Source organism: Mustela lutreola, chromosome 11, assembly GCF_030435805.1.
Source record: "Mustela lutreola isolate mMusLut2 chromosome 11, mMusLut2.pri, whole genome shotgun sequence".
NCBI classification, from domain to species: Eukaryota; Metazoa; Chordata; class Mammalia; order Carnivora; family Mustelidae; genus Mustela; species Mustela lutreola.
The window spans coordinates 86,403,394-86,425,620 of record NC_081300.1 but is presented as its reverse complement, the minus strand read 5'-3'; the positions used below and the strand labels follow the sequence as shown (position 1 = coordinate 86,425,620).

At 53.6% G+C, this 22,227-nt stretch overlaps 1 protein-coding gene across 3 annotated transcripts; it reads left to right on the top strand.

The window, feature by feature from the left end:
* The first annotated feature begins 613 nt into the window (after nt 1-613).
* CABP1 (calcium binding protein 1) lies at nt 614-21,572 on the top strand. 3 transcript variants are annotated; one of them, XM_059139982.1, is made up of 7 exons: nt 7,002-8,720; nt 13,531-13,710; nt 16,432-16,462; nt 16,750-16,893; nt 17,889-17,998; nt 18,235-18,382; nt 21,377-21,572. In XM_059139982.1, the coding sequence occupies exons 1-7, from the start codon at nt 8,676-8,678 to the stop codon at nt 21,400-21,402; spliced, it is 684 nt and encodes a 227-aa protein (XP_058995965.1). In that variant the 5' UTR covers nt 7,002-8,675; the 3' UTR covers nt 21,403-21,572. The 3 variants fall into 3 exon arrangements, with proteins under 3 accessions (XP_058995964.1, XP_058995966.1, XP_058995965.1); XM_059139981.1 differs by lacking the exons at nt 7,002-8,720; nt 13,531-13,710 and adding an exon at nt 614-1,401; XM_059139983.1 differs by lacking the exons at nt 7,002-8,720; nt 13,531-13,710 and adding an exon at nt 2,740-2,799.
* The last annotated feature ends 655 nt before the right edge of the window (nt 21,573-22,227 follow it).

Here is a 22,227-nt window from a genome sequence, read left to right as displayed (position 1 = left end):
GTGTGGCTCCCGGGCTACTCACTGAGAGCAGGGATTTTTCTAACATCTAGAAGGAGGAGGAGGTGGGGTGCGCAGGGGTGGGGGGACAACAGCTGGAGGGGCAGCAAATGGGTCCTACCTGAAACTCGGTGATCACCAGGCCCTGCAAAGTCCAGGTTATACAGATGCCACCTGGCTTCTCTTCTGTTTTGAAAACAGAATTCTCTGGCTGTTGTACCAGGGTCATCCTGGTCGCACTCCACGGTGTGGAGTGGGTGAAGTACTCCCTAGACACTCCTTCCAGCAGTGTCCTTCCACGCCATCCTGGCTCCTGTGTCTGCACATAGTGCGGTCATAGAGTGCCTTCCTCCTCCTTAGGTCGCCAGTTTACCGCACCTCCTCCTTGCCAACTTGTACTCCCTGGGGAGTGCACCCCGCCCGCATTTCTGGAGATTCCGGCGGCACCGGGTCACTGTGGGAGTCTCTCCGGCGTGTTAAGGGGCACTGCCGGCCACCAAGGTCCGGGCATCTTTGGGGCCATTTGCCAAGCCCCTTCCCTAGCGCTCCCGGCGCGGCGCCGCAGTGCCCCCTCCGCCGCCAGGGGCCGCCCGGAAGCGGGGCTCCTCGAGCAAGGGGCGGGGAAAGGGGCGGGGCGCAGCGGTACCTGGGCCGCCGAGGAGCCGTGGGTGGGCTCTCCGGGGACAGCCGGCGGCCCCCCCAGATCCGCACCGCCAGCCGCCGGGAAGCTCGGGGCTCCGGGCGTAGAGGCTGCGCTGTCACATGGGCGGTGGCGACGGGGCCGCATTTAAGCGGCCGGGGGACGGCGCCCGCCTCCAGCGCGTCCTCGGGCTTGGCTCCCGCCGGGCGCCCCGCTCTCTGCCCGCGGGGGGCCCCGCGCCGCGCCGCACCGCGCCGCCCCCGCCGGGCCATGCGAGCGCGGGCCCCGCCGCGATGAGCTCGCACATCGCCAAAAGCGAGTCCAAGACGTCGCTGCTGAAGGCGGCGAGCGGGGGCAGCCGGGTTCCCCGCCACGGCCCTGCCCGAGAGCCAGGGCTGCCTGGCCGCCGGCTGTCCGGCACGGGCCCGGGCACGCCGCCGCCGTCCGGGGACCCCAGTTCGCGGAGGCCCCTGTGCCGGCCCGCACCGCGAGAGGAGGGCGCGCGGGAGAGCAGGCGCGGGCTCCCCCAGGCGCACTGCAGGCCCCGGGAGGCGCTGCCGGCCGCGGCGTCCCGACCTTCGCCGCCGTCGCCGCTGCCGCCGGCCCGCGGGCGGGATGGGGAGGAACGGGGGCTGTCCCCGGCGCTTGGCCTCCGGGGCTCGCTGCGAGCCCCGGGTCGCGGAGACTCCGCTCCAGCTGCCGCGTCCGAGGCAGACCCGTTCCTCCACCAGCTGCGCCCCATGCTCAGCTCCGCCTTCGGCCAGGTAAGGGCCGCGCCTCCCGCCCGCGCTCCCGGGAAAGGCGCTCGGGACCCTGGCACGGCTGCGCGCCCACAGCCCTCCTCCCGCTGCCCGCGGCCCCCGGTCACGCTCCCTGTAGTCGTTCCGCAGCCCTGCGCCCTGGCCGGCACTCCTCCTCCCCCGTGCCTGATTCAGCACCCTGTGCGCTGTCCACGCTCCCGGCCTCTTCTGGGTGAGGCACCAGCGTCTCGCCGCCCTCCATCCGTCAGAACAGGCCAGTCTTGGAAGGGAACGACCGCCGCAAACCGTCCGGAGACTTGCAGGGGTCAGCAGGAGCGCTCGGAGCAGGTGGCGCCAAATCCACTTATTTGGTCTCCTGTCAAGACTGCCAGTGAGCGACCCAAAGGAGCAAGGGGTTTGGAGTCTGGGGCATAAGAATGACTACCTCAGGGCACGCAGCCTTGCTTGGGGATGGGGGACACTAGTCATGGGCTGTGGTGGTCCCAGAGATCTGGGAAAAGTTAGGAGAGCTAGATGGAGACTCAAAAATATGAGAAATGAGAGAGGTCTGGGTAGGCAAGGAAGGGCTACACAGAGCTGTGGCTCAAAGCGGTACTTCGGGGGTGTTTTAAGGAGGTTGTCACTCCCAGGATGTCACTAGGATGGCGGTTGGGCAGGTGTCAGGTCGCAGGACGTGGAATAATAACAGCCTCGCCTTAGTCGATATGCATTCTAGGGTCAGAAAAGTCATTAAGGGGTCACCAGTGGCTACTCTCTTTCCTCTAGGCCTTTCTCTCAAGGGTCCTGGAAAGCTGAGCTTCTGTCCTCTCATCCAGGTCTAATCCACTTTGGGGTGTGCTGCTGGCGAGGGAGGTTTGCAGAAAGGAACCTGTGAACTCCTGAGCAAAACCAGGGTTGCCTCTAGTTCTGAGCCCATAATTAATTCAGACTCATTGGCACAGCATTGAGGCCGTTCTGCGGCAGCCGAGAAGGCAGTAATGCAGAGGTCTGATGGCAGAGTTTGCATGGTGTGTGGAGGAAGAGGGGACCCTGAGCATTTCTGTGCTAGGATGTAGTGTAGGGTAGCCGTTTGAGGCTCCTGGCTCGCCATGCAGGGTCAGGATTCCAAGGAGGCCATGTGTGTTCTGCTTCAGATCTGCACATCCCTTTTCAAAATACTACTCCATGGTGGCAGAGGCTGGTTGAGGTCTGACATGAAGGAGCTGCACATGGATTTGGGTTGCGTGGGGCTGCTGTGCGGTGTGACAGGGCAGTGGTGTGCGGCTTTGTTCCTGTGGGGAGCCCTCGTTAGCAGAGTTAGCTGGAAGCCGTTCTCCAGAGTAGAGATGTGGAGGTAGAGCTTTGGGCGTTAGCGCAATGATGTGTCGTGCTGGAAGTTCACGGAGGTGGCTTATGTATGAGGTAGGAGGCATCAGGTATCTGGGCGGGGGTCTGTGGAGCAGGTCTGGGTTGTGGAATTGGTAACATCTGGTCAAACGTGTATCAGATATTTGGGGGCATCTACTTTGCCCAGGCATTTGCGGGACATGAGGGAGACACCAGTGAAAAAGACAGATGGGCTTCTGGCTATTGGGAGCTTATAGTCTAGCAGTTTGTGAGGGGGGAGTCACTCGCACAGAATCGCTCACTTTCTGGTTATTCATTTTGTTGCTGACATGACTGCGTTCCTAGAGAAAGAGCTCTTCTTTTTCCAGTCTTAACAGAATTTGCCTGCCTGGGCTCTTTGTGAGCTCAGAGCATTTCAGCTACCTGGTTTTCTTCCTCCTTCTGCTTTCTTAGTCATTAATGAAGACTGTCCTCCAGTCCAGTGTTCTGAAATGTCACCAGGGTCACCTGAGTCAGGAAGAGCTGGAAGGTCCCATCAAATATTTACCACCTCCCTCTGGAAGCTCTGGTCTCTGGAGCTGCAGACTTTTTCTGTAAAGCTCAGCACGTTGGGTTTGGGCTTCCTGCTGACAGCTCTAAGGCATCTGGTTGAACAGCAATGACAATAGAACCGAGCCCGAGACTTTTGGGTCAGAGTCTCTGGTCTCCTGAGACAGAGAGGAATTTGTCTTTCCTTCCCTCCTCTGCGCTGAGATTTCTGTCCTTAGAGACTGGGCCAGGACCAAGAGAAGGGAGGGATCAGGAATACGGAAAACATCAGATAGAAATCTGTTTAAGGCAAAATGTAGTCCTGGAGAGGTCTATTTCTCATGTCTCCCAAGGTCTTTTTTTTTTTTTTTTTTTTAAATCTTAAGTGAATTGCTTAACCTCATTAAGCTTCTGTTTCTTTATTTGCAAAATAGGGAAAATCATAGTACCTCACTGGGTTTTGGGGGAATTAAATGGGAAATGGAGGTATATACAGATTTTGGCCAGTGCATGGTCCAGAGCAAGGGCTCCATCGATATTCGTTATTATTATTGTTGTTGTTGTCATCATTGTTATTGTTGATTAACTACCAAGTGCTGTCCAGGACCTCCTTCTTTCCATTTGTAATGTGGTCAGGGAGAGTTAGTACTCAAAGTGACACTGAAGGGACCAAGATAGACTCCCATATTAGGGGGAACAGGAATTAAGATCCTTTCAGTGACCTTCCAGAGCACCCTTACTGCCTGCAGGCAGATGGTGTGGTGTTGAGTTGAAGTCGTAACATGGTAGCTTGGGAGAAAGTAGAGTTGTAGGTTCCAATCCCAGTGCTGTCATTTCCCATTGCTGTGACCTTGGGCCTCTTCCCTCTCTCTCTCTTTCTGGTCTGGGTTTGTTCATCCAGAATTGAGATCGACAAAAACTACCTTGCAGAGCTATTGATGAGGGCCACACAAGATTAACTATGTCAAATGGTCTGGGTCCAGTAGGTTCTGGAAAAAAGGGCAGCCTTCATTCACATTATTAATAGAGTGACTGAATATGGACCTGTGTAAGTTACTTTGAAAGCTGTCTCTGAGCCAGGCGAGAAAGGCCATTAAGGGAAGGAGCTGAATGACGAGGGACCTTCCCTAGTACCCTCTGCATGGCCAGCTAAGGACATGTCACCTAGCAGCCTAGAGAGATGTGGTATCAGACATTAACTCAGAATAAGCATGATTTGGGGCAACTCTTGGCGTTGGGACTTGTAAAACTATTTTAAGAGCAGTTTTTCTGCTCCTTACTCTAAACTAGAGAAGAAACAGCCCCTGTAGAAGAGGCATATGTGTATAAAACCCACATCTCTGTCCCATCCTTCACCTTTTTCTAGCTCTAGAGACATCTCTCCCAACTTGAATAGACTAGCCCAATTTCCAAGCTGCTTTGCACATAACACGATCGCAGTATCTAATAGGTGAATGAATGACAAGTGTCTCTAACCTCTGGTCTGCAGAGGTGTATTAATTCCTACAGCTTAGATGAGGGAGAAAGACCATAAGTTTGGTCCTAATAGATTCTATCATACTAAGCCTTTGTTCCTAGGATGAGGGCTGTGTATATTATTCACTCTTTCCTTGCCAAGTCTCTCCCTACTTGGGTGAGAAGCACCTACTACTGTCTTTCCCCTGGGGCCTGGGGAAGGGGAAAGAGGTCAGCTTGGGGTTGATATCAATCTTGCAGAGTCCTCCAGGACAGCTGCGTTCGCCTCTGGCTGTGTGGGGGAAGCCAAAAGGGTGCTTGAGACCTCAGACGAGACCTCATTGAACAATTGCCCTAGTATCTTCTTAGTCACCCGTGAGGTGGCATTCTCACCTTCCACGTTAGAGATGAGGAGACAGTATCAAGAGGGGGGAAGTGGCTTGTCTAAAGGCCACACAGTAAGTAAATGACACGACTGTGATCTCTAAAGAACCAGTTGGGTGGGAAGTCACCTGAGAGTGTTTCCTATTTGTCAGAAGCATCCACAAAGGACCTCTCAGGTTACGACCCAGCTTTCCCTGAGTGTGTTCACCCTGGGCGTCATCTAAGTTTGAAGACTGGTGATAGAACTGATCAGGGCTGGAGGCCAGCCTTCCTCCTAATCAGGAATAATCGGCACCCGGTTTATCCTTCTCATCCCTCTGATCCTATTATTCCATTCCAGAACTCGAAGTGTAGGCTTCCGGAGGCCCAGGGGCTGCTGCCACATTGATGAGTGCCAGGAAGGTGGGGCTATGTGATGTGCTTTGCTCCTTAGAGAAGCCACTACCATTCAGCCCTTTTTAAAAATGCCTGCTAAAGGTCAAGCCACCTGTTTCTTCCAGATCGCAGTTATCCCTGTCACTCAGGACCACCTCGGCCTGACCTGCCCAGTTTAAGGGAAGCTCTGAGGGCGCCTGGGTGGCTCAGTGGTTAAGGGAAGCTCTGAGTTTGAACCCCTGAGTCCCTTGCTGCCTTCAGCCTCAAGCTGGGGTCAGCATCCTTCCCTGAAAAGAAGGGTGGGATTTATTCAAAGTGCATGACTTTTCCCTGGGGTTCTGTTTTTGCTGTTTCCTGTCTTCTGCTTCCAAGGACAGGCATATTCCAAGGTCGGCAAGTGGGTGCTGTGATCGGGACTGGCCTGCAGGGGGCAGGAGTCACCAGGTCTGACGGAGTGGGTGTTCAGCTGAGTATGGAGAGGTGGGAGCAGCTGGCCCTGTAAGATCAATGCTGGGCCGAAAGGGGCACCTTCTAGGTGGCTGGTAGTGTGCCCAAGCCTTTTGTGTGTATTATCTCATTAACTCCTCACAACATCCCTAGGAGGGAAGGGTTATTAATGTACCCATTTAATAAAGAAACTGAGGCACAGAGAGATTCACAAGTCCTCAAGGTCATAGAGCTTGCTAGACAACAGGGCAAGATTTGAACCCAGGTCTGTCTACCCCTGCATTGCAGGCTCTTAGCATCCGTGTCTGTGGTCCTCAACACTGGCTGCAGATTAGAATAACCCAGAGCACTAACCACCACCCCTGTCCAGAGTTCACCTGCAGCTATTATATCAGAGTCACCTGCCCCTGGCACTGAGACTCTCTGCTTGACACTGTGCTGCTTTTACATATGTCTGCCCAGGTAGTTAATATGAATTGGGTTTGTACCTGGAACCTAACCTGACTTCCCTCTGGGGTCCCTGGTGAGTCCCAGCTTGTCAAGAGTCTGCAGATGGCTGGTTTCCTGGGCTTGACCTCCAAGTCTTTTCCGATCCCCTACAGACTAAGTCACATTCTTCTGTCTCACGTTCTTGGAGGTTTTGTGTTTCCTTCCGCCTTCATAGCATTTACCTGAAACGTGATTCAGTAAGTGCATTCATAACTCTTTAACAGCTCTTGCCTGCCTGCTGGAGTGTAAGCCCCCTGAAAGCCGGGGCCATGCCTATCTTGCTCCCCACAGCATTCCCAGAGCCAGGCACAGTGCCTGGCCCATATATAACTGGACAAATGATAGTTCTATTTTCCATTTTAAGAATTACTCATGAGTATTTATCGTGCGCCAGGTACATGCCCACATTTGCTTTATAAGCAAGATAAGGGGAAACCCCCTTTTCCAGGCAAGGAAACAGAGGCTCTGGAATGTGAGAAGTCAGAAGCTGGTGACAGAGCCAGGATTCAACCCCAGGCCTGCTGTCCCTTCTCACGCACCTGAGTCTAATGACTCTGACCCCCGGGTCCCGCAGAGAGTCTGGTTCATGCTCCCTTGTGGAGCAACACATCTTTGGAGAAGGCACTTATGTTAGCTGTTCACTCTTCAGTTTCAGCTCCCCAGTGTCTTTCCTGCCCTTTGGGCGTCAACACCACCCCAGGCTCCTCCCTCTGTCCTCAGGGGCTGCCCCTCCTTCTCGCACCTCCTCTGGAGGTTTGGTCCAAACAAGGCTGCTGAGTAACTCCCCTGATGAAACCGTTCCATCGTCAGCAACAGCACAGACGTCAAGAGCTATCCAGGGACTTCCTCCCACGGCTCTCTGGGAGCGGGGAGCCTGTGGCACCTTCTAGGCAGCGCCCACCCACTCCCCTAATGGGGCTTCTGACCAGGCACCGAAGCTGGACAAAAAGTCTGTGGAAAAGCAGCCTCTCCGTAGTGAAAACACTTTCAGCGCTGTGTGCAGGGACTGTTTGTTTCATCAAGGGCAGGGAGAGTTCGGCTTCCCATGTCCTCTCTGGTGCCCCCTGCTGGGAGAAGCTGGCTGCCGGGAAACAGGGACACCTCCACTCGGGTCATCTGGCTCTGGCTGTAGGTCTTGGGTGTGACACCTGAGGCTGAAGATGAGTTCTCATGAGACCTGGAACCAAGAGGGACGAAGAAGAGCCACTCACCTAAAAAGTTCCAGTCGTAGGACCTTGAAGACCACTTTGCAAAGGGCGGCCTCTCAGCTTTGCGGCCCAAGGAAGCCTTGAAAGATCCTCGCTCAGGATTAGGCAGAGGATTGTTTGAAGGTTGGCAGCCCTCTGTCACACCAGCACTACCTCCATCAGGCTCCCTCATCTCCATCTTTTGGTTTCTCTTGGGTTGGAGAGACCCCGAGTAGCAAAGGGAGCAGAAGGATCTGCTCGCCGCTGTTGGCTCAGCTTGTGCTTCTTCCAGCCCCGGAGCCTCATCCCATTTCAGTGATGAAGCAAGTGTGAAAAATGGAGCGTGATGGGGATGTCACAAGATCTTCCAGGCCCTCAACTGGAACTGCCTGCTCTCAATCCAGCTGCAATTGCCAGGGGGCAGTTAGGATGTGTGTTTGTCCCTGAGTGCTTGCTTATGCATGTTTGTGTGCAGATGTGTGTGTGTGTGTGTGTGTGTGTGTGTGTATGCATGCACACACAAGGCTGGGAGCTGGAAGGCAACCTGGCTTTGGTGGCCCAAACTAGCCTGCTTCCCCTTCTGGGTCTGCTGGCCTCATTCCCAGCTGCAGCTGCCATTCTGGGCCCCCCTCCCTGAACCAATCTCTCTGCAGATTTGGCAGCAGGAGAGGAGGGGCTGAGGGAAGGGAAATGAACCAGAGAGAGGACTGAGCTCTAATCTGATGTAGATGATCCGGCAGCCTTCCCCCAGCTTGCTGCCCTCTGCCATTAGCTCCCCAGGCGATTTTCTCTGTGCCCTGCACTCTTCCCCTCCTGCCTTCATCTCCTTAAGAAAGTGTCCAGAAAGTTAAACCCAGACACACAAACACACACACAATCCACAAAAAAAAAAAAATCAGAGAGCAGGAGCAGGCAGACGAGTAAGAGAGCACGCGCGCAAGAGAGAGGTCTCAGAACGGGCCAGGAGGAAGAGCTGCGCAGGCAGAGAGAGGCTGGGGTTGGCCGTGACAGGGACTAAGGTCTCTTAGTCCCCAGGAGCCTCCTTCATGGACCGGGGGATCCTGAGAGGGGCTGCCTCAGCTTAGGATGGGCAACTGTGTCAAGTCTCCACTGAGAAATCTCTCAAGGAAGGTATGTTTCTGGAGTTCCCAAGACAGGGGCAGGGGAAGGGGGCATCTTGCCATCTGTCCCAGAGTTGGGGACGGAGGGGATGGGCATCTGAAGCTTGCTATCCTTTTTACGGGTTTTGTTGAGAGCTGTGTCCCTGTTCCCACCTCCAGATTCCCTCCAATCCCCCCGGTTTTCTGTGTCTCAGGCTCTGAGCTTAAGTTGGGACTTAAAGCTACATGGGGGCTGTGTTTGGAAATTAGCACACGATTTAGGAAAGAAACCAGGTAGTTCCTGGGCCATAAGATGACAAGCACAGGTCCATAGAATGTGAGTGGGTGGACCCCCTCGGGGCTGCTTTAAAGGAAGACAGTTGATCTGGGCTTTTGACCCTGCCGCTCCTTCCCAACTGTAGGGTAGCAGCGGGCGGGGGGCAGGGGCGGGTGTCATTCATCTCTTTGAAAGTCTCTGGTCTTCTCTGTGGTGGTCTCTAAGCCTTCTGATTTGTGGGTCTTGAAGTAGATCCCATTGCTACTGGGATATGTCCTGCTACCTTCAGTAATTCCTGAATCCGGTCAGAGAATCTCAACTAGGATCAGGCTGGTTCAGAACCCCGGATTGTTTTCACTGAGAAATAGGATGTTGAGCAAAGGTGTCTGTAAGTCGCTTTTTGATGTGGAATTATTGCTTATACACCAGGATAATATGCTTTTGCAAGAATTCCTCTTGGAAAGCAAATTACCACCTCAAAACATTTTTTATGCAAAGCTCGGCTTACATCTATCCGGTTTTGCTTCAAGTAGGCTCTGCCTGTGTTTCTAGCCCTCTGTAGTCAAGCTGGAGAAGAAACTCATGGATATTATTTAAAGGAAGAAGGAAAGATAGCAATGTTTTCCTCTAGTTCTGTTGTTTTCCAGTTAAGGAATTTGATTACCACTGGAGTAAAGTGACTTACCCAAGGTATCAGGTTAACTAATGGCATCTCTGCCCCTAACCCTGTACCACCTCCTGAGTCGGTTCGATAGTCTTTTTAATTTAGGACATTCCGGGCTTTTCTGCTCATCGTCTTCCTCGTTTAGCTAAGCCACTCACATGAAATTCTCTTTAATCTTCACGGGTCCCTTGGATCCTTCGGAGGGTTGACTGCTTCTTCTGTGCATACAACCCACATCATCTGTCATCTTAGGGGAGACTTTAGCACCACAGGTGGCCTCCATGCTGTTGCAGAGAAGCAGGAGCTGACCCGAATTAGTCTAGAGGACCAGGGGGAAAGCGTTTCCCCGGAGTTCTGTCCGGAGCTTAAAGAGGTGAACTTAGAACAGGCAGCGTCCCTTTGCCCCACCCCGCCCATCTCTCCCGTACCCCGTACCCCACAGAGTGCTTAAGAACCGCACTTTTCAGATCCTTCCTTTCCAGCTGTGTGGCCTTGGGCAAGTTACTTGACCTCTCTGGGCCTCAGTTCCCCCAACCACCAGGTGGAAATACTATTATTTACCTCTTGGGGGAGGGTGGAAGCAAATAAAGTGCTGTGCACAGTGCCAGGAACAGAGTCCTCAGTAAATGGAGCTAGTGTTACCGACATCATGATCCTAATTTTTCCACTCTGGGTGTTCGGAGAAGGGGTGGAGGGAAAAAGGCAAATAGGAGAGGTTTTGTTTAAGTCGGTGGAATAAGGTAGAAGACAATAAAGCACATTGCACTCAATGTTGTGTTTGTTTGTGACAGTAATAATTGCTTTCTTCCAGGCAGCTCCAAACACCCAGCATCTCTGATCTCATTTGCTCTTTCCCACCAAGTAGTTCTCTTGGCTATTTCATACAGAAAGGAGCTTTCCTAAGGCCACACAGTCCAGTGGACGCGGAGTTGAGAGTTTTGAAATGCTAGTCTGTGTGAATCCATAGCTGGTATTTGATTTGTATTTTAACCTCCCTAAGGGGCTGTCTCTCTCTTTCCTGCTGTCAGAAGTGTTTTTCATAGATTCCTGCATCTGACCTTACAAGTCGTCTGGATTCCCACTCACCGCAGTGATTTCCTCTCCCACTTTGCCAAGCCCTTATTCATTTAACCCGTCCTTGAATACCTTTGGGGAGCGAGAGCTCTGACCTCCCTTCTCCTGGCCGGCTTGCATTGTTAGAAAGCTGTTGGGTCATGAGGCCAGCTGACCCCTCTTGTTGCCATGCTACACTCGGGAGATGTCCCCTTGGTGCCAGGAGACACTGTCAGCCTGTGGGCTGCTGCCCACTTGGCTTCTGAGTGTGGTAACCGGGGAGCCAGGAACGGGGAGAGGTGGCCTGCTGTGGGCTTTGTACAGTGCAGGACCAGGCTGTCGGGTGCCATCACTGGCCGGGGAAGAACAGCAGCCTCCCCGGGCAACTTGGTGCCAGGCGGTATTATGATCAAGAGACGCAGTGGAAATTCCCCAGCCACCACTGGTGCCTCCTTCGTGGGAACACGTTCTTCTCCATCCCTTTTCAGTTCTTCTCTGATTGGCAAATATTCTCCCACTTCCTCTGGAGCCAGCAGTAAATGCCTTCTGGCTCCCAGCATCTTTCATGTTGCATCTCCACCATCGTCATCACCGTCATTGTCATTCCCATGGCAACTCCATGTGTTCAGCTCTAACCAGGCTCCAGGCACTATGCAGTAGCTCACTTATTTCTCCCAAGAATCCCGCAAGTGGCCACATTGTTCCCCGCTGGGCAGAGAAGGAAACTAGAACACAGAGAGGTGAAGTTACCTGTCCAAGGTCACATAGCAAGGAAGCGGCAGAGCCAGAATTTGTCCCCAAGACTGTTGGAGACCAAACCAGTGTACTAAGTGGCCTTTCAGAGTTCTTTGCTGCCTGCTGCCTCCTCCCTCCTGCCTTGTGTTCGCTCTGAGCCAAGTGTGCGAGACTCAGCCAGAAGCAAAAAGGCTGATTCTCTACACACATCTTGGGAGAGTGCCTCTTGGGGTCCAGCCGCTCTCTACTCCCGGGCTTCCTCCTAGCCAGCCTCCCAGGTGGGAAAGTCTCTCTGGTTCTGCCCTCACTCTAGCCTGGGTCCTGGAAGCCTGTGCGAGTGTCAGCGAGGCTCTGAACTCTTTTAGACGTCAAACCAGAATGGCCCTTGGTCTCTCTGACCTCTCTCAGGTTCTGAGACCACTGAAGACCCACCCTTATTGCATTCACCGAACTCGGGCTTTGCACTGAGGACCTTCGCCTAGGGTCTGAACCAGGATACTACTCCTCCCTCTCTAGGCCTAAAAGAGGCTTGGGAAACTGGAAGGGAGTCTAGTCTGTAGCCCCAGAGTGTGGGTCTTTGAGGAGGAGAGGGACGAGAGGAGGGGGAGGACGAGGTAAGCTGGCAGGGAGCTGGTTCTTCTTCTCAGCCTTGGAGGACAGGGTACCCCCTCGGTCACAGGATCTTCTCCTGGGCATGACCTTCTGTGAGCTGGAGGACCCTGGCAGCAGGATGGAAGGGTAGGGTCTGCAGCCCTGGGGTTCAAGGACAAAGACAGCCCTCCAAGATTTAGCTGCTCTGTTTCTTCTTGGGAAGTTTTGCCTCCAAGTCTTCACACTGAAGGGAGGTATCCGAGCTCAGGACTGAAGGCAAAGTGCCCTGTCCTAGATGCTGGGGGGCCTTGGGCATCCTAGGGAGGCCAGCGTGGAATAGAATGTTGTGTCTGGTTGCTGCAGTTGTCCTAAGGGGACAGTCTGTGGGCAGTGCTGACTTTTTATAGCTGCATGGGAACCATCACAGAGGAGGAGGGGAGGACCAGGGCCTGGGAGCACAGCTATATTCGGTAAGCAGAGAGGGCCCCTGCCTCAGCCTCTAGAGGTCGGGCAAGCTGGGCGGAGAGCCAGAGACAGACGGGAGGGGGAAGAAGGAGAGCTGCTGGGGGCAGGCAGTGTCTAGTCTTGAGGCTGCAAACTGGGAAGAATGTGACCCACAGATGGGCTTTGCCTGGCCCAGCCAGTGCTTTAAATCAGAAGGAAACACTGGACTGAGTTAAATAGCGCTGCCCCTTCAGAGGGGACTGACAGCCTCCATTTTGCCCCAGGCTTCCCTCTTCCCCTGCCTGCTTGGTTCCATCAGCGAGGCCCCTGTGTTGGCGCCTTTCAGTCCAGCAGCCTGCGTGAGTCTGCTCTGCGTGGTCCCAGCTCGGACTGTCCTCACTGTCTTCCAGTAGGGTCCAGCGGGGGCAGGGCAGCAAATCTGTTTAAGAGCATCTTGGCCCGGGGCGCCTGGGTGGCTCAGTGGGTTAAGCCGCTGCCTTCGGCTCAGGTCATGATCTCCGGGTCCTGGGATCGAGTCCCGCATCGGGCTCTCTGCGCAGCAGGGAGCCTGCTTCCCTCTCTCTCTCTCTGTCTGCCTCTCCATCTACTTGTGATTTCTCTCTGTCAAATAAATAAATAAAATCTTTAAAAAAAAAAAAAAAGCATCTTGGCCAAGGCGGGTACTCATTAGTCTCTGAGTGAGCACTTCCCATTGGCTGGAGCAGAAGCCCCCCTGCACCTCCTTCTCTCTGTAAGCTTCCACGTGCATGTGAGTGTGTGATCCTGTGCGTGTGTGTGTCCTGAGCATGTGTGTGCCCATGTGCCACACAGCGGGTGTCCCCCCCAAGCTCTCCCCGGAGCGTCTGTGGCAGTCAAGGATGAGACTCCATCTGTTGAACCGATTTGACTCCTGCCGTGTATCCTGAGAGCTCTCTGAACCCCACTGTTTGACTCTCAAGGGTCTCTTCCTGAGGAGAGCACCTTCTAGGACCCAGAGCCACGCTGAGGCCAGGAGGGCCAGTGAGACAGGGTGATGACCCCTGCCTCTCTTTTGTATTTGCTGGGTGCTGGCTGAAGATGCTCCAGGAGGAGAAGAGCAGCTACGAGGTGGTGCAGACGAGTGAGGAGGGGCTTGCAGCCAGCAGTGAGCTCCCAGGACCGCTCCTGATGCTGGCCCAGAACTGCGCCGTTATGCACAACCTGCTGGGCCCTGCCTGCATTTTCCTGCGCAAGGGCTTCGCTGAGAACAGACAGCCTGTACGTAAGTTGGCCCCCATGGAGCCGCAGCGAGCTTGGCTTCAGAGGGCATGAGGAGGTGCTGGGAAGAAGAGGGGCTCTGTCCGCAACAAAGCGTGTGCCCTCATGGATAGTTCCTAAGCCCTCAACTTGCGAACCTGACCCCCCCGCCCAAAATCTCCCACCCATGGTTGCAAAGCAGTGGTGAGTCCACGTCCACTGGCAAGAAGTAATGAACAGGTGACATTCTGTTTTCTTGCTTGCTTGTTTTTTTGAGCACATACACTGTGCGAGGCTCTGTGCTAAGAGCTTTGCGTCGCCTCTTGTAAGATTCAGAGCAACTCCGAGAGGTAAGTCCTATTATCATCCCCATTTTACAGATGAGGAAAATGAGTTGGAGAGGCAAACATGATCAAGATAACAATTAGTGGGTGGTCTGACACTGGGGAGTCTGACTCCAAGGCTTCCTGTTCTCTTAACAGCAGTACTGAGTACACAGGCCTGCCCATCCTACAGTGGGGGAAACAGTCTATGATCTGTGTTGCCCAATACAGTAGCCACCAGGTACACATGGCTATTGAGCACTTGAAATGTGGCTATTGCAATTTGAGTGAATTGTTCATTTCATTGCTTTCTGGTTCTAATCTCAATAGCCACACGTGGCTACTATGTCCGTGCAGCCTCTTCTAGATGTCTGAACAGTCACAGGGAGGAGGGTAATAATGATGTTGTTACAGACACAAATATTTGCAGGTTCTACTTACTGAATGCCACATGTGAAACGCTTTACATATCTTGTCTCAGGGGATGAGATGCTCTCAAAGGCCCTGTGACATGGGTACTGTCATTAACCTATTTTACAGATGAGGAGACTGTGGCTCACAGAGGTCAAGTGACCTGCTCAAGGCCCCACAGCTAGGAAGTATCAGATCTGGACTTTGAGCTTGTGTTTGACTCTAGAGGTCAACCTCTTCTCCCAGACTACAGATGTTGGGGAGAAAGAAGTGTGCGTGTGCTCTCTTCCCATCTGACCCCTGGGAATGGTGCTCATGGTTTCCCTGTCACACTGATGGGCATCCCCAGTTCTACTGCACATACCCCCACTGCTCCTCGAGGGGAGTGGGCGATCCAAGGGCCAGCCGCCTGGGCTCCACCGGAGCAGCTCTGCCAGAGGCACATGGAGCAATGCTTTCCTGCTCCCTGGCTCCGGCTCTGCAAGAAGGGGAGAGGGCTGCAGTGGGGGTCAGCAGCACCTGTTCTTCTCCAGTCCTGCAGAGCCAGGTCTTAGAGAAGTGGAGGTGGCTTGAGGCTTGAAGGGTGGGAAAGGACTCAGGTCTGATGACTTGTCCTAGGGTGTATGCACACATACACTGGTCTACTTGCTCACTTCCCTTGCTGGGAGTATGGGGCATTGCAAAAACCATCCTTTCTGGCCACCCAAGATGTTGCTCATCAGCACCCCTGCCTTTAAAAAAATTTTTATTTACTTGTCAGAGAGGGAGAGAACAAGCAGGGGGAGCAGCTGGCAGAGGGAGAAGCAGGCTCCCTACTGAGCAAGGAGCCTCATGTAGGACTTGATCCCAGGACCCTGGGATCATGACCGGAGCCAAAGGCAGACGCTTAACTGACCTAGCCACCCAGGCGTCCCTCAGTGGCCCCTTTCTAGAAGATCTGAGAGTTTCTGGAGCTGGCATCTCTTGCTCTGGGGCCAGTTTACAATGGGTGGGCAGAAGTTGTCTCTTGCCTGCCTTGACCCTGTTGGGTCAGGGTCTGCCTGTGTGCACAGCTGAGATGCCTCAGGCACAGCTGAGATGCTGGGGCCTGCCTGCGTGTCTGTGTTCACGATAGGTGTGCCCCCAGCTGGCATGTGCTTCCTCAGCCGGGCACACCCTGCCCCACGTTCCTCCCACCCAAAGTCATAGAGCTGTGATACATGGGACGGATGAGCCCTGGGCACCAGTTTTGGAGCCTATGGAACAGGTCCTGCTGGTAGGCATGCAGTTCGTGCTAGTCTGCCTGCCTCCTGGGAAGGCCTGGGGTAGCTGGCACCTCACCAGCCAGAGCCTACCCCGGGGGCATCCTCCGGGCTGCTCTTTGGAGACTTTTCTGCCATCTGTTCGGATGCCTAGACCCAGGGCTTCCTGGAGTCCCCAAGGAGACCTAGGCACGGCTCAAAGCTGGAGATGTGTGCTTTGGACCCCGGCGGCAGCCACCAGCCCTGGCAGCCCCCAGGGTCCTATGCTGTGTCCCAGTACGGGGCAAGGTATAGGATGGGGGTCAGGTTGGAGAAGGTGGGCCATGCCCAAGAAGCAGGGCACAGCCCTAATTCTGCCTCCACACCCGTGGCTCCTCCTCCTCTTCTTCCCTCTTGGGCATCCTGTCTGGTCCCAGCTTTCTGTCCCTCCAGCCCTTCTCCCGTTATCTTGCAGACTTTTTCCTCTTTTGTGACCACAACAACCCGCCCACCCTGCTTTATTTACAGGTTTTTGCCTCCAGACCAACTCTGTTCCCTGACAACATTCTTGTGTCTGGAATGGGGACACAACACAGATGGGGCTCTGGGGTCCCTGGTTATCTCCTGTGTCTGTGGGAGATGTGGGGCTGTACCTTTCTCCCTCAAAGACATGGTCCAGGCACTCTCCCCACCCGGTGGTTGGTGTCGCTTGGATGGTCCCCAGGTTGGGCATTTTGTGATGTCCAGGCACCTCACAGCTGCTAACAGAACATGTTCTTTTGTTTCAGGACAGATCACTGCGGCCAGAGGAGATCGAAGGTAAGACCCAGCCCCTAAGGCGAAAGGGTTGCTCAGCAGTCCAGAAAGGTGAGGGAAGGGAGATTGCTGGGAAGAGAGGCAGAGACATCTTGGCCTCCTGGGGACATGGCCTGATCCAGGGCTGGGCATTCTCTACGGGGCCAGGGGTCAGAGCAGGGCAGTCCCAGCGGCTCCAGGGTCTGGCTGTCCTGGCCGGTGGGCACTCAGGCCACCTCTGCCCGTAGGCTCTGTGGGATCCCACCTTTCTTCTTTCATTCAACCATGCCCATTTTTATTCTTTTCCTCAGAGCTCCGAGAGGCCTTCCGAGAATTTGACAAGGACAAGGACGGCTACATCAACTGTCGGGACCTGGGCAACTGCATGCGGACCATGGGCTACATGCCCACCGAGATGGAGCTCATCGAGCTGTCCCAGCAGATCAACATGAACCGTGAGTCTTTCCCCGGTGCACCTCCTTCCCTTCCCGTCCCCGCCACCCCCATCCTCTGCAGTCACACGGCCCCTTGGCTCGGTTCTGGGCCCATCTCTTCTGGGCTCTGTGAGCTGGGGCAAACCACTTAGCCTCTCTGAGCCTCTTTTCTCTGGTGTAAACTGTAAAATGAGAGGAGCACAGGAAGTCTGTGAGGGAATATCTGCCAAACAGTCCCACACGTGGGCGGCACATGGGGATTGTTAAGCAGAAGGCATATTATTCCTCTATTATTCTCCTATATTGCTCTCTGTCTCAGTGTGGGTTCTCCCAGAAGCAAGGGTTTGAGTGTGAGCAGTTTATGTGAAGGTGAAGGGAAGCGTCAGGAGGGATCAGGGAGGTGAGACCATGAAGAGATGGAGGCCACAGGGAGTGGTCTTTCAAGCCAGCTAGCACGGAGAGTGCCGAGTCTCATTTACTAGGCAGCTCCCGGAGTCCGTGCAGCGTGTGCGCCCTGAACTTAGGGCCCTCACCTCCCCAGCCAGGTATTAAGTCATTGGCTGAAAGATGTTTTGGGTGGGGGGGGAGGGGAGTCAGTTCTCCAGCACTCCTACCTGCTGGGGGGTCTTGGAGTTGACTTTCCATTGGCACAACAAGAGTAAAGCTTGGGACAAGTGAGCCAGGTGCTCCTAACTTCTTTCTCTGCCTTTCTGTTTGTGTGTCTTTGGCTTTCTGTCTCTGAAATTCTTTGCCCATCTCTCTACCCCAAACAAACAAAAGTGTTTGTTTCTTTCATCTGTATCTACTTCTGTCCACCTCCTGGCTGGTTTCCTTGGCCTAACCCTGGCCACTCCCCTGAGCCATTCTTTGACAGACCACCTGTCCATCGTCACCTCTCTGTCCTCATTTGGCCTTTGGTTGTACCCTGGACTTGGCACTAGATAGGTCAAGGAGGGGTTAGGCCTAGACATGGGGAGTGGTTGGATGGATAACCTAGCCCTTTCCTCTGTCTCTAGTGGGTGGCCATGTGGATTTTGATGACTTCGTAGAATTAATGGGACCTAAACTCCTGGCAGAAACAGCAGATATGATTGGAGTGAAGGAACTGCGAGATGCTTTCCGAGAGGTGAGTAATGGACACTGGACAGGCAGGGGTGCAGGGGTTGTTAGAATTCCGACCCCAGCATGGTTACTTCAAGGGAAATCCAAGCCCTGGATCGCATTCTAGGGGAATGAGCTTGGACAGAGAAGGGTCTTTGGGGGAAGGGGGGACAACGAGGCTGGAAAAGGAGCCCAACATTGGGATCCAATGCTACATTCCCCACGTTGTAGCTCTTCCTCTCTCCTCTCTGCCCTCTCTAGTTTGATACCAATGGTGATGGAGAGATAAGCACCAGTGAGTTGCGAGAGGCCATGAGGAAACTCCTGGGTCATCAGGTGGGACACCGAGACATAGAGGAAATTATCCGAGACGTGGACCTCAATGGGGATGGACGAGTAGACTTTGAAGGTAGGTGGGGCTTGAATGTGGAAGAGAAGCCAAAGCAGTAGTGATGATCCATGGAGACTCCCAGCTGTGTATCCATCATGATTCCAACTGTCCATGCTCCTACCCTTCCATTCTCTTACTCCTCCATCCACGAATCCCTGTAATCCACCTTCCCATTCATTCCTACCCCCATCCATTTGTCCATCTTGCCAAATCTCTCTCTCCATATGTTCATTCATCCATCTCTTTGTGTGTCTAGGTGTCTATCCACTCATCTGTCTCTAAACAGTTATCCATACTACTGTTTATTCATGCATTTATAGATCTATCTATGCATCTGTTCATTCTTCTGCACATTGTTCCGGGTATCCAGTCACCCATGTACTGTCTGTCCATACATCTATACTTCTGCGTCTCTGTTCATACGTTCGTGTATCTCCATCCATCTATGCCTCTACCCACACTTCTGTTGATTTGTCTGTAGTCATTTCCCCATCTACATCCATCTTCTCATCGATCAAGCAATCGATCGATCCATCCATCCATCCTGTGTCTACTGACCCCATCCCTCTCTACGCATTATCTGTCCACTTACTCCTCCCTCCATCCACGCTACTTTCGGAACACCCCTTTCCTTAGTCTGACACTCAGGCCCCCTGAGATTGGCCACAGCTCACCTCCCCAGTCGCAGATCCTGCTGTTTCTTCACTCACTCTCCACCTTAAAGCCAAACCCCAGTACTTGTGGTCCATGATCCTGCCAAGCTCTCGTTTGGATGCTCTATCCTTTTGGTCAGGATGTTTTTATTCTGTTCTTCGCCTGGACTAAATTCTCTTAACCCCTCAAGACTCAGCAGTGGGTCTTCCTCTGGAACTTCATCACTGGTTCTAGGCTGAATTCCTTTTTCCTGGGCTTTTATAACACCTCAGGCTCTCTCTCGTTCTTCACACTGTCCCTCAAGTGCTAGCTGTATCTCCTCTTGACAGAACTTCTGGAGAAGAACATTTTATCTCTGATCTCTGTATTTCCTCATAATTCAGTACCTGGCCATAGTTAATGCTCAGTAAAAGTGTTTTTTTTTTAAAATAAGTCAGTAATAACCCCAATAGCTATCATTTATTGTATACATGTTATGTACCAGTCACTGTACTAAGTACACTTCCATATATTATCCTGTTTTATTCTCACAACAACTCTCTGGATTGCACTCTTATTGCCTCATGATGCAGAGGAGGACTCTAAGGCTCAGAGAAGTCATACGACTTGCTTGAGATTGCCTCACTATTAAGACGCAGAGCTGGATCTTATGCCAGGCCTGGAATCTCAACCACCACCTATGTCACACTGCGTGACGCCATTCAGGACAACTATGGGATGCAGGGCAAAAATATGGTAAAACATTGACTCTCTACTCCAGGAACTGGCATTCTGAGCAGAAAGTCAAGATAAGCATGCACTGGAGTGTGAGTGTATCCAGAACACAAAAGTTGGGCTGTCTTTCTTGAGGAGCAGGTAGATTCCAAGTTCGAAGACAGTGTGGCTACATGGAAAGGAGGCTTTGCTGCCACCAGATCTGAAAATTCCAGGTCACCCTGTGTCATGGTAGTGCCCCCCCCCCCAGACAATGGCCCTTCCGTACAAGCCCAGCATCCCCCGTTTATTCTTCTAGCTTGTATCGTATACCTACCATATGCCGAGATCCGCCTTGAGGAGCCCAAGACCAGCAAGGAAAACAGAAGCCAACAGTATAGTGCATGCTGTTTTGGGGGAAATACAGCAAGCTGTGGGGCACAGAGGCGGCATCTGTGCTAAACTGGTGGGGGAATTAAGGAAGGCTTCCTGGAGGGGGCTATAAATCAGTAGAACCCTAAGGGATGAGTAGGACCAACCAGGTGAAAAAGAAGGAAGGGATATTCACCCAAATGAACTGAAACTTATGTCCACACGGAAACCTACACATGGATATTTATAGCAGCTTTATTTACAGTTGCCAAAACCTGGAAGTAACCAAGGTGTCCTTTAGCTGGTGAGTGGATAATAAACTGTGACAATGGAGTATTATCCACACTAAAAAGAAATGAGCTATCAAACCACGAAAAGACACAGAGAAATCTTAAGTGCATATCACTAAGTGAAAGAAGCCAATCTGAAAGGGCTACATCGTGTGTGATTCCAACTGTATGACATTCTCGAAAAGACAAAACTATAGACGATGAAAAGATCAGTGGTTGCCAGGGGTTTAGGGGGAGGGAGGGCTGAGCTGGTGGAGCACAGAGGAGTTTTAGGGCTGTGAGGCCGTTCTGTAGGACCCTGTAGTGGTGGATACGCATCCTTAGGCATTTGCCCCAGATCACAGAATGGACAGCATTGAGGGGGAAGCTGAGTGTTACTGTGGTCTCTGGGTAATGACACATCCGTGTCAGTTCATTGATTGTAACACATGTCCCTCTCTGGTGCGGGGTGGTGATGGTAGGGGAGGCTGTGCATGGGTGGGGCATGCCCCCTGTGAATGGGAACTCTGTACTTTCTGCATCATTTTTCCGGGAACCTAAAACTGTTCCAAATAATCAAGTCTAGTTAAAAGGAAAAGGAGAGAGAAGAGACAGGTTGTAGGCAAGCTGAGAGGCAGAGGGAGAGTGAGTGTGCCAGCTGCCCTGACAGGGAGATCAGCATGGTTGGAGCGCGGGGCAGGGGTGGGGGGTTGGGGGGGAGAATGAACTGTGAGAGAGAGACATCAGCTGGGGCCACAGCATGGAGGGCCTTGAGGCCAGCAACAGGATATTGGACATTTTCCCACGGGGAGCCCTGAGAGGTTTCAGAGGGGCCAGGTAGATAAGACAGGCCCCCGCCAGCTGCTGTGCACAAGATGGATTGGAAGAAGCCGAATGGCTGGAGGGGCCCAGCGGGGCAGTGGTGATGGTTGGGGGGCTCAGATCCCGAGAAGACTTGGAAGGGGCAGCCTGAGCTGGGCCTGACTCTGCTATTTTCTCCCCACCTGGTCCTGTGCCTTCGCAGAGTTTGTCCGGATGATGTCCCGCTGAGGCCGCAAGGGCCCCTCCAGGACTGCCAAGCTCCCCGGTGGGAGAAGAGGAGCCGGAGCGCGCCTCACTCCGCCGCAGCCGCCGAGAGCCCAGGATGGACTGGCGGACGGGGCCTGCCTGCACCCCGGGGAGGTGCCCACCCCGGACCCCCACCCCTCCGCACTGTGAAAGACTCACAATTCCTGCAACTGGAAACGGGGGGCGCCCGCCGCCGAGGAGGCCACTGTGCCAAACCAGCAGAGGTGACGCCGGGTGCCAAGTGCCATGGACCCAGCCGCTGCTGGCGGGGCGGGCCAGGGAGCCCGCCAGCAGCCCCCACACAGCATGTCCGCCCCGGGGCAAAGCCTTTCGCCGCCCTCCTTCGCTCTGTGCCCGTCCCAGCTCGCCACAGCCCTGTTCTCTCAGAACCAATAAAAGTATTTCCAAGGCAAGGGCAGCTGTGGGGGTCTTTTGCTTCTTGGGTCTGGTCAGATGATGCGTATTTCCTGAGTGCCAACTCTGAGCCCAGAGCCGGCCTGTAGTCCTGCATTCAATGTGCATTTACTGAGCACTGTTAGGGACCCACTGTCATCTCCGAAGCCAGAGCCTCCGTACCTCTCTAACCGGAGGGGAGCCTGGGTACCCAGCTGCCCCAAGCAAAGTCAGGCTCTCTAAGAAAAGGAGAATAGATCCCGGGTGAGCATCCAGCAGGGTCTGCCCACTTCCTGTCTTCCTGGCGGGAAGACAGACACGAAGTACTTCAATACGTGGGTCAAATTGTGATGCTTTTCTGAGGGAAAAATGCAGGGACCTGTGGTTGGCTCTAAAAAGGAGGCCAGGCATCCT

Bases quoted from the DNA above. Each gene is read 5' to 3' on its own strand.
- CABP1 (XM_059139981.1), top strand. From the start codon at position 760: ATGGGCGGTGGCGACGGGGCCGCATTTAAGCGGCCGGGGGACGGCGCC. The intron at 16,463-16,749 runs GTAAGACCCAGC...TCTTTTCCTCAG, and splicing joins GCGGCCAGAGGAGATCGAAG to AGCTCCGAGAGGCCTTCCGA. The intron at 18,383-21,376 runs GTAGGTGGGGCT...GTGCCTTCGCAG, and splicing joins TGGACGAGTAGACTTTGAAG to AGTTTGTCCGGATGATGTCC.